Genomic DNA, 15,860 nt, shown 5'->3' on the forward strand with positions numbered 1-15,860 from the left:
GTGAAGGACGAGTTCCCCCGGCGACCGGCAGCTCACATCAACCCTGCTGTTAAAGGAACAGTCCACCACTTTGGTCAGAACCCCCTTTCCTGACCTCCCAGATGGAGACCAGATGTTGCAAACCGTTTCCACCTCTGGACGTCCTGTGGTTCAGTTCCTCTGGGTTAGCATTTTGTGTTAGCTTAGCATAAAGACTTGAAGTGTATGGGAGTGGCTAGCCTGGCTCTGTCAAAGTGAGGACATGGACGTTGCAGCAGCTCTGGAGCGTCTCAGTCACTCAGAGGATCACAGAACCTGAACAGGTAGACCGCCGTGGGCCCTCTGGTTCTCCTCAGGCTCCCCTCAGGTTCTCCTCCTCCTTGATTGGCCTGGACAGACTGAAGACCGGCTGTGAACAGGACGTCCCACGTGAAGCACCGTCCTGAGAGCTTCCAGGTCCTGTAGTCAGTTTGTGGAGGGACGTGACGTGGGACGGACGTGTGGACCAACAGGAGATCAGAGCCTTTAACGCACAAAGTCTGTTTATTAGAATCAGTGGGATTAAAAAAAAAATCTGTGAAGGCTCGGAGCTTCTGGGCCCCCCTCCCTGACGGAGGAATGAGGAAACACACCGCAAACAACATGACCCTCTCTCTCTCTCTCTCTCTCTCCCTCTCTCTCTCTCTGTGTGTGTGTGTGTGTGTGTGTGTGTGTGTGTCCTCCTGACGTGGTGCCACATGTCGGCTGGGACTCTTTGGACTTTGCCCCCCCCCCAAAAAAACAAAGAAAACTTTATTCCAAACTGAAGTGTGTGTGCTGAACAGTTTCATGCTGTAATGCTGCTGCACAGAGCACAGCTCTGTGTGTGTGTGTGTGTGTGTGTGTGTGTGTGTATTCATTATGAGCAGCTGTAGCCCTCGTCCTCTGATTGGACAGCCAGATGTTCGGTCACCCTGCGGCCTCAGTGAGTCTGAAGAGAGAGGACAGACCAAAATTATGAAACTAATAATAATGATAATAAAGAACTTTTATGAACATGACTCTGACACAGTGTTTCTATGTTTGTCATTGCATGTTCATGGATCCACAAACACAAACATGATACATATTTAATGCAATACATGACACACACACACACACACACACACACACACACACACACACTCACCGCAGCAGAGTGGCTGAGCTTGTCGAAGCGAAACTTCAGGTTGGATCTGGGAGAGTTCTTGTTTCTCAGCTCTGACAGAGGGTGAGGGTTAGAGAGGAAACAGAGTCAGACTCTCCACCTGCAGCTCCACGTCACTTCACAAGGCGTTCAAAACAATCTGCCAGGTGAGACAGTCCCGTTTGTTTGCTGCTGCTTCAGCTGGTTTCCAGAGGCTGGCTTGCACCGACAAGATTCATTTTAGAATCAGATTAAATCTGGTTTCCTAAAATCTGTTGCACCAAACTTTAACACTGGTTTCAAATATGAAGGAATCCATTTTTATTCTTTAAACCTCAGGTTAGCTAGATTACATTTAACCACCAGTGCAACTTCAACTTTGATCTGGAATTAACTTTAAACTTAAACTTGAAAAACAAAACAACTATTAAAACATTAACAGAAAATAAATTTAATTAATTTTGTTGTTGGGAAAACTCCCCAAAAAATCAGAAAATAGCCAAAACAATCTGTTTTAAGAATACTATATTCATAATAATTATTAAAATAATACATCTAAAGGTCAGGTCAGTGATGCTGGATCAAGGTCAGATTTCTCCTATTTCAGCGCTCGTCACAAAAATTGAACTCTAATATTTCATCTCAGTTTGAAGCAGTGAACTTGGATTTCCTCGTTTTAAACGGCGTTTTGCGTTTCGCCTCATTCTGCTGTTTTCCTGTCAAATCTGCTCACATGTTTCTAAAGTGTGTGTGGAGGCAGCAGGTGGGCTTACCTGTGGGACTGCGACACACGATGAGCGGATATGAACTCTGACCCTCCACGGTCAGAGCCTGGGCGATCGAGAGGGAGAGAGAGAGAGAGAGAGAGAGAGATGTTACAAGTTCTATCATATTTTTTTCGTCTACAGAAGAATGACATTTTTTTAAAGGTGACATCAGTTGATGATGACAGTCGGTGTCGGGCGTCTGCTCGCTCTCTCCTGCTGGACAGGAAGTGACACGTTTTAGATTTCCTCTTTGTTGGTAACAAACAGAAGAAGAAGAAGAAGTGGGTGGTCAGCAGGAGGAGGAGCCATGACGGCCGAGCAGACTGCAAAGCATGCTGGGCCACATGGGCACACAGGCGTCCTTGGCACATGCCTGTAGGGCCTCACTGCCACTAGGGGGCGCACACAGAAGAGGTGAAGAAAATCAGCTGTCTGAATGAATTATTGTTTATTAAATTTTATTTAATAATGTAATAAATATTTTTGCAAATGAATGCAAATGAAATGTATGTTGCTAGGGTGTTGTGGGTGGTTGCTAGGGTATTGCTAGGTGGTTGCTAGGGTGTTGTGGGTGGTTGCTAGGGTATTGCTAGGTGGTTGCTAGGGTGTTGTGGGTGGTTGCTAGGGTGTTGCTAGGTGGTCGCTAGGGTGTTGCTAGGTGGTTGCTAGGGTGTTGTGGGTGGTTGTTAAGGTGTGACTAGGTGGTTGCCAGCTGAATGAGCACAATAAGCATAATGGCAGTTAAAAGTCTGTGTTTGTTTACCAAATATCAAAGTGTGTGTGTTGGGGTCTGCCTAATATAATCTATCCATTTAATCCAGCTGCACGTGTGCGCGCGCGCACACACACACACACACACACACACACACACACACACACACACACACACACACACACACTCTGACCTGGTGTGTGTCGTCGGCGGTGCTGAAGCTGCCGGTGCTGGAAGATGAACGAGAGATTTTGCTGCTTTCCTTCTTCACCTGAACCCTGCAGGAGCAACACAACACAGTCACACTGCAGCTCCCTCTGTCTGCTTTCTTTCTCTCTCTCTCTCTCTCTCTCTCTCTCTCTCTCTCTCTCTGTTCCTCTTCTCTCTGTCTGGCTGCTTACTCATTTTTTGGTGCTGATCACCTGGTTTTGTTTTTTATTTATTCCTCTGAAAAGAAAAATAACAGAGACAAAGACACACAGAAGAAACACACACACACACACACACACACACACACACACCTGTCCTTGTCTGGAGAGCTGGGATAGGACGGCATCTCTGACCTCACTTCCTGTGCTGGGTGGCAGCTGTCGAAGCTCCTCTGTTCACTGAGATGACTGGAATTTACAGAGCAGACATTAAACATAACAGACCTCACCCTGTCACCATGACGACGAACCTCACCCTGTCACCGTGACGACGAACCTCACCCTGTCACCCTGACGACAGACCTCACCCTGTCACCCTGAGGATGAGGATCACCTGCCTCCCTAGCTCGTGTTCATCAGGTGGCTCAGTAACTGGTCACTCCCCTCATTAGTTATAATAATATTATGAACAAGGTCAAACTTACATTACAGCAGGATGAACAAAACGTCATTAAGCAACTGCTAACACTGTTAACAGTTCAGTTTGGCTGCAGGAAACAAACTGAACTTCAACTGAAACAACGTGACCCGAGGTGACCCGGGGTGACCCGAGGTGACCCCAAGTGACTCGAGGTGACCCCAAGTGGCCCGAGGTGACCCGAGGTGAGGTGAGGTGACTCGAAGTGGCCCGAGGTGACCTGTGGTGACTTGAGGTGACCTGTAGTGACCCGTGGTGACTCGAGGTGATCCGAGTTGACCCGAGGTGAGGTGAGGTGACGTGAGGTGACCCATGGTGACTCGAGGGACCTGTGGTGACCCGAGGTGACTCGAGGTGACCTGTGGTGACCTGAGGTGACTCGAGTTGACCCGAGGTGACTCGAGGAGACCCGTGGTGACTCGAGGGGACCCGTGGTGACCCGAGGTGACTCGAGGTGACCCGTGGTGACCTGAGGTGACCCTAGATGACTTGAGGTGACCTGTGGTGACCTGAGGTGACCCAAGATGACCCGAGGTGACCCAAGGTGACTCGAGGAGACCCATTGTGACTCGAGGGGACCCGTGGTGACCCGAGGTGACTCGAGGGGACCCGAAGTGGCCCGAGGTGAGGTGAGGTGACCTGAGGGGACCCGTGGTGACTCGAGGGGACCCGAGGTGACGTGAGGTGACCTGAGGTGACTTGAGGTGACCCGAGGTGACCTATGGTAACCCGAGGTGACTCAAAGGGACCCGAGGTGACCTGAGGTGACTCGAGGGGACCCGTGGTGACCCATGGTGACCCGAGGTGACTCGAGGGGACCCGAAGTGGCCCGAGGTGAGGTGAGGTGACCTGAGGGGACCCGTGGTGACTCGAGGAGACCCGTGGTAAGGTGAGGTGACCCGAGGTGACGTGAGGTGACCCGAGGTGACTCGAGGTGACTCGAGGTGACCCGAGGTGACCCATGGTGACCCGAGGTGACCCGAGGTGACCCGAGGTGTGGTGTTACCTGCGCTGGCTGTGTTTCTCGGTCTGGCTGTCGACGCTCAGCAGACGAGGGAACAGGCCTGAACGCCTCTTCACTGGAGACTTCACGTTACACTGAGACAGAAACACAAACACGTCAGTCATCAACAATCAAAACAACAACAACAACAACAGTGATGATGCTGTCACAGCTACAGCACATCCATTCATTTAAATATGATACATGGAAATAGGCCACATAAATAGAGACATGCCCTCGCCTCGTGTGTGTGTGTGTGTGTGTGTGTGTGTGTGTGTGTGTGTGTGTGTGTGTGTGATGTGAACATGTTGTGATGTGGCGGCTCTCAGTCAGTGACTAATCTGTCATTCTCATCATAACAACATGTTGATGACGCTCTGATGCAGCTCGTTCATCTCCTGTGACCTTTAATAAAAACATCAAACATCAAATCTGATCTGCCTCTCTCATCAGCTGATGGCAGTGGTTCTCAACTGGTGGGTCGTGGTCCAAAAGTGGACTGCAGGGCCATTCTGAGTGGGCCTCGACTCTCACCTGAAATCAGCTGCTAAAAAAAAGCAGTTAAGTAAATAAATACAGGAAAATACAAAATTAAATAATACAGTATGTTTTTACAGTCCAAAAGTAAGAAAAAAGTAAAAGGAACCTAATATTAAAAGACAAATGATATAAAAAATATTTAAATTAAAAAAAAAGTGAAATTATATTATAAAATATATATATTTATGAAAAATACATTTCAAAAATTAGCCTATGAAACTGGCCATAAAAACTGTGTGTGTGTAATAAAGGGAGTTCATGGAAGCTGCTGGTTTCCAGTTGTGAGTCTCGTCTCGCGGGTCCTGTCTGATCTGCTCTGTTTGGTTTCCAGCTCAAACCGAGATGCTTCACTGCTGGACTGAAAGTGAACTAGAGGTAAACACAGCCTGTGAGCAGCCACTCTGCAGGGACATGATCCACCTCCAGGGGGCACCACAGAGGCTAAACCTGGGCTTTTTGTCCTGTGTGTTGGTGAAAAGGACCAGACGCTGGTTAAAAAGATCCACATTTCTATGAGCTTAGATGCAGGAAATCTGGAACCACGTAGGGTTAGGGTTAGGGTTTTTGTCCCCCTTTGGTTTAGCAGGTGCTCAGCACTGCCCCCGATGGACAAAACACTGAACTGCACGCTGTCCCTCTGTCGGCACTTTGGCCCATCCCTCCTATGACCTTTGACCTCTGCTCACCTCAGCGCTGATGTGTGCCAGACCCCCCCCACTCAGACTGGTGGGCAGGCCCGCCCCACCCCGTGACATGGTCTCCATGGAGACGCTCCGCCCTCGCATCGCCCTCTAGGGGAGAGAAAGAGAGAGAGAGAGAGAGAGAGGAGATGGAAATAAAGTTTGATGCAGGACGACATCACTTTATTGAACTATTGAACACTTATTGACTGTGACAGCAAGTGTGTGTGTGTGTGTGTGTGTGTGTGTGTGTGTGTGTGTGTGTGTGTGTGTGTGTGTGTGTGTGCAAAAACGCAAAATCTTACCTAGATTATTTGTCTTATTTCAAGTCAAAAATGTCTTATTTCTAGTCAAAATATCTCATTACACTTAAAATAAGACATGATCACCTCAGAAGGAACTTGTTTTTACACAGTTGTCTCTTGTTTCAAGTGAAAATTCACTTGAAACAAGTAAAAATTAGCTTGAAACAAGAAACAAATTTTGCCAATGAAACAAGCAAATTTTCACTTGAAACGAGAGACAATTGTCTAAAAACAAGTTACTTCTGAGGTGATCATGTCTTATTTTAAGTGTAATGAGATATTTTGACTAGAAATAAGACATTTTTGACTTGAAATAAGACAAATAATCTTGCTAAGATTTTGCGTTTTTGCAGTGTGTGTGTGTGTGTGTGTGTGTGTGTGTGTTGTCAGTCAGTGAATCTGCTGTGTTGCTTTACAGCACAGAACAGGAAGAGGGCGCTGTTCTTCCACAGCTACCAGATTTCTCAGAGTCATTTCTAGCATGCCGGTCGTCTTCAGCGACACACACAGCTGACTCTGAGAACCTGCTGGACGTCTGCGGCCCACAGGCCTCCTGTCCTGTCCTGAACAGGGCGGGGGGACGGGGCAGTGACGGCATCATCCCGAAAACTTTTATTTTTCAGAAGGTAAACACACTGCGCTCCTGCTGAGACGTGTTTTTGAATTTCATGTAAAGTTGACAGTCTCTCTGAATCCCTGATGTCTGCCAGGAGAATGTCCCTCAATGAAGCTCATCAAACACACACACACACACACACACACACACACACACCTTAATGGACTCCAGCAGGCCTCCGTGGGCGTGGCCATTCTCCCCCCGCCCCTCCTCCTCTGGTCCCGCTGTCAGTCCCAGCATGCTCTGGGTGCGTCTGTGCAGCTCGTCATGGAGACCGTCCAGCAGAGCCGCTCGGGTCCGCTCCTGCACGCACACACACACACACACACACACACACACACACACACACACACAAAACTTTAAGTTCTAATCCATAATGTGTGACATTAAACTGTTCCTCACTCTGCCGCCCTGAGAGACCCACAAGGAGCCCACTTTGAACAGCACTGTGTGTGTGTGTGTGTGTGTGTGTGTGTGTGTGTGTGTGTGTTCACCTCCAGCCGGGCGAAGCGGTCGCTCTTGTAGCACGCCGTCTCTGCGTTGATGAGCTTGGTGAGGAGGAACTCCCTGAAGTCGGGGCCCTGCAGACACACAGGAGGTCAGGGCTCTAACTCAACCTGCTCTGGCTCCCTGGCTGTTTGACTTGTTGTACTTTAATATTATGGGCTGGCTCAGGCTCCCCTCAGCACTGGGTTTGTACGGCTCCACTCACCTCCATGTTAAAGCAGCTCCAACACTTTCAGCACAGAAACCAACACCAACACAGAAGAACATGACAATATAGCAAACACAAAGTCCTGTTTTTGTAATTACACTGCAAAAACGCAAAATCTTACCAAGATTATTTGTCTTATTTCAAGTCAAAAATGTCTTATTTCTAGTCAAAATGTCTCATTACACTTAAAATAAGACATGATCACCTCAGAAGTAACTTGTTTTTAGACAATTGACTCTCGTTTCAAGTGAAAATTTGCTTGTTTCGTTGGCAAAATTTGTTTCTTGTTTCTAGCTAATTTTCACTTTTTTCAAGTGAATTTTCACTTTTTCCACTGGCAAATTTTGCCAATGAAACAAGCAAATTTTCACTTGTTTCAAGTGAATTTTCACTTGAAACAAATGAAAATTGTCTAAAAACAAGTGACTTCTGAGGTGATCATGTCTGATTTTAAGTGTAATGAGATATTTTGACTAGAAATAAGACATTTTTGACTTGAAATAAGACAAATAATCTTGGTAAGATTTTGCGTTTTTGCAGTGTACAATTATTTGTGGGCGTTACAGCGGCATATTAGGGCCATTGTAAGGGAAACAAAGGGCATAAATTTACAAGAGAAAAAATTCGACAAATTCATGAGAAAAACACTAAACTGGAACTAAAAAGGCTTTCTAACTCCGCAAATCTGCCTGAAGAGCGGCGTGCACGCTGCTGATGGAAATATGAGAAATGAGTAAGATCAAATTCTTGGTTTTGAAGCATATTGAAGTTCCAGTGAGTCAAATTTGCAAAATCAGTTTTTTAAGTATTTACTTTACCTGACACACACGATATCAACTCAGAATCGTCTTCAAAGTTTAAGAGTTTATGTTTCAAGTTTGAATGTTGTGGTTTTTTACTATTTGTTTGGTTTCTAAAATGCTTCCTCAAAGTTTGAACGCTTTACATCACGTAGCTTCTGCTGCCTGTGACAAGTTATTGACAAGTTATTGACTGTGACAGCAGTAACAATAATCCTGGGATCCTGGGCTACAGTGAGCAGGATTCCCCTCAGCTCTGCAGGCTGACGCACGGCAGGCAGCAGCAGCAAAGTGAAACCATGTGGCTCCTTGACCCAAAAAAAAGGTAAAACAAAAATTATTTTTCTAAGTTAATAATCTGATTCAATCTCAGCTGATACTGAATAAACAGGAGGCGGAGCGCTCTGATGCATCGCCATATAAACTGTAAAAACAACAAAGCGCCTCTCTCACCTTCTTGAAGAGCGCCGGGTTCGGGAGGGGCGGGCCAAACGACGGCACGTCCTCTCGTGCCGTGACGGACACCTGTCAATCACAAGGTCTCACCGTCACCGGCATGAAGAAAAGCGTGGAGATATTTTGGGAGAGAAAATGTGTGTCAGGCTTTAGCTTGACAGAATCCTGACATGTGGATTGATTGATTGATTGATTGATTGATTGATTAGAGCAGGCCTGTGCCATGGAGGCCAGGAGGCTGCAGGTTTCCATTCCAGCCAAGACCTGCACCAGGTGACCTGCACCAGGTGACCTCTCCAGGTGACCTCACTGATTAGCTCCTCCTCTCTGATGCAAGGTGAGCTGATCAGTGAAGTGCCACATGATTGGACACCGCTGGTTTAGAGGCTAGGTAGTTTGTAGTAGTTATGAATATATTAGAGAGCAGGTAGTGATGTTTTAGGAATTAGTAGTACGTGGAGGTTGTCGTGGTAACACGAGTAGCAACAGTAGTATTAACAGAACACACACAGAGCAGATGAACAGGAAGCGGCTGGTACCTTGTAGGTGGTGCTGTCGGAGCAGGGATGCTCCACTTGCACCAGGATGAAGGCGTGCAGGAAGTTGGAGGCGATCATGTCGGGCACGAAGGGCGTGGCCTCTTCCTGGAAGACCACGCCCACGATGTCATTTCCTATGTGGCGTTTCCTCTGGAGCTGCAGGGAGGGGGGAGGGGCATCATCAGGCTCTGCACAGCACTGCGTGACGGGTCATGCTGAGTCATGCTGAGTCATGTTGTGTGTCGTATGCGGAGTCATGTTGTATGTTTTGTTGCCATAGAAACTAAACTGAGCCCAGAGCTGGCATTGTGTAAGGAGTTGAAACGTTGCCAGTGAGCATCATGGCGTCCACAACGTAAACAAACCCTTCAGCCGTTGCCTTGGCAACAGGAATGGGCCAGAGATACCCACATCGGTTCTGCGCAATCTACTTCTATGATTGTATCATTCGGTGTACCTGCTGAGAAATGCAATTACCTGCTGAGTCATGCAACCACCTGCTGAGTCATGCAACCACCTGCTGAGTCATGCAGTGTACCTGCTGAGTCATGCAGTGTACCTGCTGAGTCATGCAGTGTACCTGCTGAGTCATGCAGTGTACCTGCTGTGCGTCTCCCTCAGTGAAGGGCAGCTTGGTGGAGACGTGGAACATGATCTCCTGTTGTCTGTACACGGTGTAGACCGACTGGGAGCCCGTCTGCCCGTGGGACACGTCCAGACCACCTCGAAACCTGCAGAGACACCATGCTGAGACACACCCAGACCCAAACCTGCAGAGACACCATGCTGAGACACACCCAGACCCAAACCTGCAGAGACACCGTCCTGAGACACACCCAGACCCAGACCTGCAGAGACACCATGCTGAGACACACCCAGACCCAAACCTGCAGAGACACCGTCCTGAGACACACCCAGACCCAGACCTGCAGAGACACCATGCTGAGACACACCCAGACCCAAACCTGCAGAGACACCGTCCTGAGACACACCCAGACCCAAACCTGCAGAGACACCATGTTGAGACAGGTCCGGTCCTGCACCTGGTGTGTCGTGTGGATGTGTTGTGCTGTGACCCATCACTAACATGTCTAGTCAGCCCCCCTCGTCTCTCTCACCCCTTGAAGTCCTGCAGCTGCACCGTGTCTCCCAGCAGGTCCAGGAACTCCCTGAAGGCCGGCGTCTCCTCGTTGTTCCTGAACAGCTCCTCCTCTGAGACCTGACAGCCAATCACAGAACACACTGCTGTTCCTGACACCTGACAGCCAATCACAGAACTGTAACCACAGCCACAGCCACAGACGGACAGACAGACAGACAGACAGGCAGACAGACAGACAGGCAGACAGACAGACAGACAGACAGACAGACAGACAGGCAGACAGGCAGACAGACAGACAGACAGACGGGCAGGCAGACAGACAGACAGACAGACAGACAGGTCAGTTAGTTACCTGGCCAAAGCGTTGGTAAATGACTCCAAACTTGAAGGTGCTGTTGACTTCGTGTTCGTCGTAGTTCACGATGAGCTGAGACGCCTGCCCACACACACACAGGGACACCAACGTGAGGCTGCTGGTCACGGCTTTTATTTAATCTAGCAATTATTTTTTTCAACTAATCAGTGAATCACAGAAGAGACCATCGACAACAAGGCGGTTTTCTGTCAAGCGTCACATCCATGTGGAGGAAATAATCGTCAAATTGCAGCAAATGCAAAGGAATGACGTTAAAACATGTTGGGTCGTGTGTCGTGTCACCCTGAAGCTGCAGAGCTGCAGCAGGCGGGCCGCTAGCAGGACCCTCTGTCTAGCTTAGCTTAGCTTAGCTTAGCTTAGCATAGCATCGGCATGGTGGTAAAAGAATCAAGCCAAAGTGAGTGGAAGTGACGAACGTCCTCTAATGTCCAGAGATGGACACAGTACTCGACCCCAGTACTTGAGGAAGAGTAAAAGTACTACTGGTCAAAATTTACTGCGTTACAAGTAAAAGTAGCTCAGTCGACATGTTACTCTAGTAAGAGTAAAAAAATACTTGCTTTTAAAGGTACTTAAGTATCCAAGAGTACATGCTTTTAAATTTACTTAAAGTAAAAGTAAGAGTAAATTACTCATTTTTCACATCAGTGAATTACTGTGATTTTTTCAGTGTATAGGACCTTGTAACTCGTTTCAGAGAGTTAACTCTTTGAAACCTCCTGCACTGATGTGCCTGTGTGTAGAACCACAATGTTCTCCAAAGAAACACCTAGAAAAACAAATCCAATGAATGAGATCATCAGAGGATCATCAGACTGAGACTGAGACTGATCATCATCTCTTTCCTCTCTTGTTCTGAGTTGTTGGGAGTCAAAAGGGCGTGGTTACTTTGGCGTTCTCCTTATATGGGCAGTGGAGAACGTGTACTGTGATTGGTTTCCTTCTTTGACAAACACAGGTTGTGTCCAATAGTATTTTAGAAAAAAAAAAAAAAAAAACACAGCCGACTTTAACCGTATAAAGCCATTTGTATCATTTATGATACACATTTTTAATTCCGTTTTTCATTTTCAGTTTAATCAATACTTGACCAAAATCCTGTTGTACACCTTTGAACCCTTCCCCTGGTCACCCTGGACCATTGGCACTTCAAGTACATGTCATATATCATACACCAGAAAGGTCGTGTAATAACATATTTTTTTTTAATTTTCTTTTTTTATATATATTTTGTTATAGGACTAAATAAAGGGTTCAGTTTCAAAAATTTTTTATTTTCTGCCAACTCTTTCATAGTTCAGGCTTTATAGGGTTAAAGTAACGAGTACTTTTCAGCCTTCCTCGAAATTTACTCGAGTAAGAGTAAAAATATTTGTCTTGGAAATGTATTCGAGTAAGAGTAAGAAGTATCAAAGAAATCTAATACTCAAGTAAAGTACAAATCAAAGTGTGTACTGAAGTGCAGTACTCAAGTAAATTTACTCCGTTACTGTCCACCACTGTAACGTCTCAGACGTCTCTCACACTCAGCTCCGTCATGATTACATGTCCGCCCTCAGGTACACAGAGCACCTTTGATCTCCTGTCAATCAGCTGATCGATCGATCAATCAGTCGATGGTTGGGTTCACACAGCCGGCCCTGTGGGTGTGACCCCCTCCACCGGGTGTTCAGGTGTGTCCACTCACCTTCGGGTAGAGAACCGGACTGAAGCGCAGCCCTGTGGCTTCCTCACACAGCAGCTTCAGGAGGAAACACACACACACACACACACACACACACACACACACAGAAATGAACACTCAGAGAAACAAGCGGTGACCCTACAGATTCAGGACGGGACGAGCTGAAACTTGCAGAAGAAGGTCGACTCGTCTGAAACCCTCCAGTTTCCACCAATGAGGCTCCACCAGACGGCGGGTCGTTTCCATAGCAACGACTCTCTCTACTTCAGTGTGTCTGTCAGCTTTCAATGAATGAATGAAAGTCTTTTCTGTCACTGCATGTTCACATACAACACAACGAGCAGGGTTAGGGTTAGTGCAGCTCCGTGCTGCCTTCACTGCAGCGGGACGTCAGAGCATCATCTGTAAAACTGACTGTCAGCTCAGGAAAACAGACACTTTCTTCTTTCTTTTCTTCTTTCTTTACTTTTAGTGAGAAATAATGGACGTGAGAGTTTACATGATGACCCTGAAGGCAACACATAGGCTCTTTCAGGCGATAAATGGAACCTGGAGATGGAGGACGAGCAGAGTCTGGGGCTCTGGTGTGGCCCAATCTACACACTAGTGTGTGTGTGTGTGTGTGTGTGTGTGTGTGTGTGTGTGTGTGTGTGTGTGTGTGTGTGTGTGTGTGTGTGCGTGTGTGTGTGTGTGCGTGCACCTTGGCCAGCTGTGGGATGCTGGGAATGTCTGGTAGCTCGGCCAGTGACAGTCTGTGGTAGACGCTCTTCACCCGAGACCTGCCAGGACACACACACTGTCACCTGCACAGCCTGTGTGTGTGTGTGTGTGTGTGTGTGTGTGTGCGTGTGTGTACCTCATGATGACATGCAGGTGCTCGTGCTCCCTCTCCTCCTCGTGCCTCACAGACAGCAGCAGGTTGCCGAGGTTGCTGGTCGAGCAGGAGAAGTTTAAATGTTCCTGAGAGAGAGAGAGAGAGAGAGAGAGAGAGGGAGAGAGGGAGAGAGAGAGAGAGAGAGAGAGAGAGAGAGAGGGAGAGAGAGAGACGGAGGTCAAAGGTCACTGTGGGGTGACGGGGTAGTTGAGGACGAGGGAGGAGTCCCACTTCCTGTGTCAGAGCGTCCGTCAGCTGTGATTTCTGTGGACAGACTGCCCTCGTCTTGTGCTGCCTTCAGGTCATGTGGGAAATGTCACCATCATCACCACAGATCTGACAGAGCGGTGAATACGACGGGGAAAGTGTGAATTTAACACCGCAGGGCTCTGTCTTTATTAAAAACTTTAAAGGCACAGTTCACCTAAAAACCCAGATGGTTGGACGGGGATCATCACAGTGACAGCTGAGGAAGAGCTCTGTCGCTGCACTATTTCCTACCAAAGTACACCCGCAATCTGTATCCATCCGCCCCAGTCAGCTCAACTTCATGACAGATAGATGCAGGTTTTTTTTTTTTTTTTTTTTTAAGATTATTTTTTTGGCATTTCTGCCACAACAGGCTGATCTTTTCAGATGTTCTGTCCTGTAGAATAAAGGCTTTTATTCCTAAGAAGACGACTGCACTGTCCCCTGGATGGATTGGAGGAGACTTGGCCTTTGCACATCAGCATAAACAGTTAAAGAGTGCGAGGGAAAGGTCACTCCAGGCAGCATGTTTTATATATAGATCAGTGTTACCGACTGTGTTAGGCTGGTGATTCCATGGGGCCAAATCAAGTCGGACAGTCGCCGAATCCCAGTACCGGGCGTCGGGTTCTGCCACTTGGTTTCCTGGTTCCATGGTGTCAAGCTTACCCTGTGCCATATACCACCTACTATCTGTATATTTCATTTTTCATATTTATTATTTTCATCAGTATATCTTACATTTCTTACATTTCAACACTTAAACATCTCATATTCTCAGGCTACTTTATTGTATATACTTAGCCCTCATTGTCTTTAGTGTATATATTTCTTATATTTAGTCTCTATTGTATATACTTTTAATTTTCATTTTAATTTTATTTTATGTTTTAATTGATGATGCTGCTGTAACGTGTGAATTTCCCAGTTTGGGATCAATAAAGTATACCTATCTATCTATCTATCTGAACATGAGAGCTTGTGTCACGCTGCATTCTGCTTTCTCTGCCCAGTTCTGTCTGAGACATATGGCAGCATATTAGGCCCAGAAAACTCTGAAATTTAAGTTGTAAATGCACAAGAAAAAAACTCACTAATTTACGTGATAAAAATCTCGGAGAAGTAGCTTTTCTTGGATCAGCCTCCCTGCAGGCGCTGCCCCCTGCTGGCCGTGTCTCAGGCCTGCAGCTGATCCCCTCAGCAGATCCTACAGGAACAAGGAGATCCTGCTGATCTGAGCCCAGAATCAGCAGATTGTTTTCTTCTGAATCGGCCCAAGTCACAGCAACGTTTCTTCAGAGTCCAGATGCTGAGGAGGAGGTTGGGGTTCTGGACTCAGACCAGCAGGATTTCCTTCTGACTGGTTTCACTGGGGTTTTTTTCTGGTAAATTTGTGACTTTATAATCCCTGAATTTTCAAGTTGTTGTAATGAGTTTTTGTCATGAATTTACGATTTTAATGTAAAACACCATTTCCCCCCCCAACAATGGCCCTAACACGCTGTCGTAGGAACGAGTGGAGGAGCTCGGGAGAGTTTTCGTGCTGAGTCAGGAACAGAGGCTCAGGTCTGTGAATGCTGCTGTTCCCTGTGGTCGCCTGCAGGGGGCGGCAGAGGAGACACATGGCCTCATGTCAGCGGGACGCCCCGTCACTCACCCTGCCCAGGAAGTGTTTCCGATACGCCCGCGCCGCCTCGTTGATCTCCTCCAGACGGTACCCATAATCCCCTGGGGGTGAGCCTTCCTCCTCCACTCCTCCTCCTCCTCCTCCCCCCTCCTCCTCCTCAGCTAGGCCGCTCTCTGTGAAGGAGGGAGGGGGCGGAGCCTCGGGGTCCTCGATCCAGTAACCGCCAAACTGAGGCAGGATGACCTGAGGGAAGGGCCCGCCCCTCTGCAGCACCTGACACACACACACACACACAATGCAATTTTATTTGATTTATGAAGCATTAATTATAACAGAATTTTGTTTTGTATTTATTTTTATTCCACGACACCACAGAGCCGTCGCCATGGAAACTCATAATACTCATAATCTCAAATAATCCACACTTTCAAATTAATAATCCATACAACTGAATTAATAATTCATACCTTAAAATTGGTAGTTTGCATTTTTTCAATTAGGAATCTGCACTCTCAAAATAATAATCTGTTCTTTTTAAATAGTAATCACTGCAGTTAAATTAGTAATCTGTGGTGTTGAATTAGCAATCCATATTCTCCAATTAGTAATCTGTGCTCTTGAGTAAATAATCTATATTTCAGGTCAATCTTTTACTCAAATTAGCAGTCCATACTGTCAGATTAGTAATCTGTACTTTTAAATTAGTAATCCATATTTTTGAATTGGTAATCTGTATTTTTGAATTAGTAATCAGTCCAGTCAAAATAGCAGTCTGTACTCTCAAATTAGTAATTCATAATCTCAAATAAGAAATTAGCACTCTCA

General features: G+C 46.8%; 1 protein-coding gene across 1 annotated transcript in view; it reads right to left on the reverse strand.

Moving 5' to 3' along the window:
• Positions 1-355: 355 nt before the first annotated feature.
• The window catches only part of rap1gap2b (RAP1 GTPase activating protein 2b), a 51,195-nt gene continuing 35,690 nt past the window's right edge, over positions 356-15,860 (reverse strand). The window contains exons 7-24 of the mRNA XM_030069186.1: positions 15,066-15,308; positions 13,142-13,245; positions 12,986-13,064; positions 12,289-12,342; positions 10,578-10,661; positions 10,242-10,342; positions 9,725-9,854; positions 9,124-9,279; positions 8,582-8,653; positions 7,108-7,194; positions 6,770-6,916; positions 5,699-5,803; positions 4,476-4,567; positions 3,145-3,240; positions 2,817-2,901; positions 1,918-1,975; positions 1,148-1,218; positions 356-949 (exon numbers count right to left, since the gene is read on the reverse strand). Coding sequence (XP_029925046.1) covers positions 941-949; positions 1,148-1,218; positions 1,918-1,975; positions 2,817-2,901; positions 3,145-3,240; positions 4,476-4,567; positions 5,699-5,803; positions 6,770-6,916; positions 7,108-7,194; positions 8,582-8,653; positions 9,124-9,279; positions 9,725-9,854; positions 10,242-10,342; positions 10,578-10,661; positions 12,289-12,342; positions 12,986-13,064; positions 13,142-13,245; positions 15,066-15,308 — 1,773 coding nt within the window. The 3' untranslated portion in view covers positions 356-940. The remainder of the gene's footprint in view (positions 950-1,147; positions 1,219-1,917; positions 1,976-2,816; positions 2,902-3,144; positions 3,241-4,475; positions 4,568-5,698; positions 5,804-6,769; positions 6,917-7,107; positions 7,195-8,581; positions 8,654-9,123; positions 9,280-9,724; positions 9,855-10,241; positions 10,343-10,577; positions 10,662-12,288; positions 12,343-12,985; positions 13,065-13,141; positions 13,246-15,065; positions 15,309-15,860) is intronic.

This window comes from Myripristis murdjan, chromosome 14 (genome assembly GCF_902150065.1).
Source record: "Myripristis murdjan chromosome 14, fMyrMur1.1, whole genome shotgun sequence".
NCBI classification, from domain to species: domain Eukaryota; kingdom Metazoa; phylum Chordata; class Actinopteri; order Holocentriformes; family Holocentridae; genus Myripristis; species Myripristis murdjan.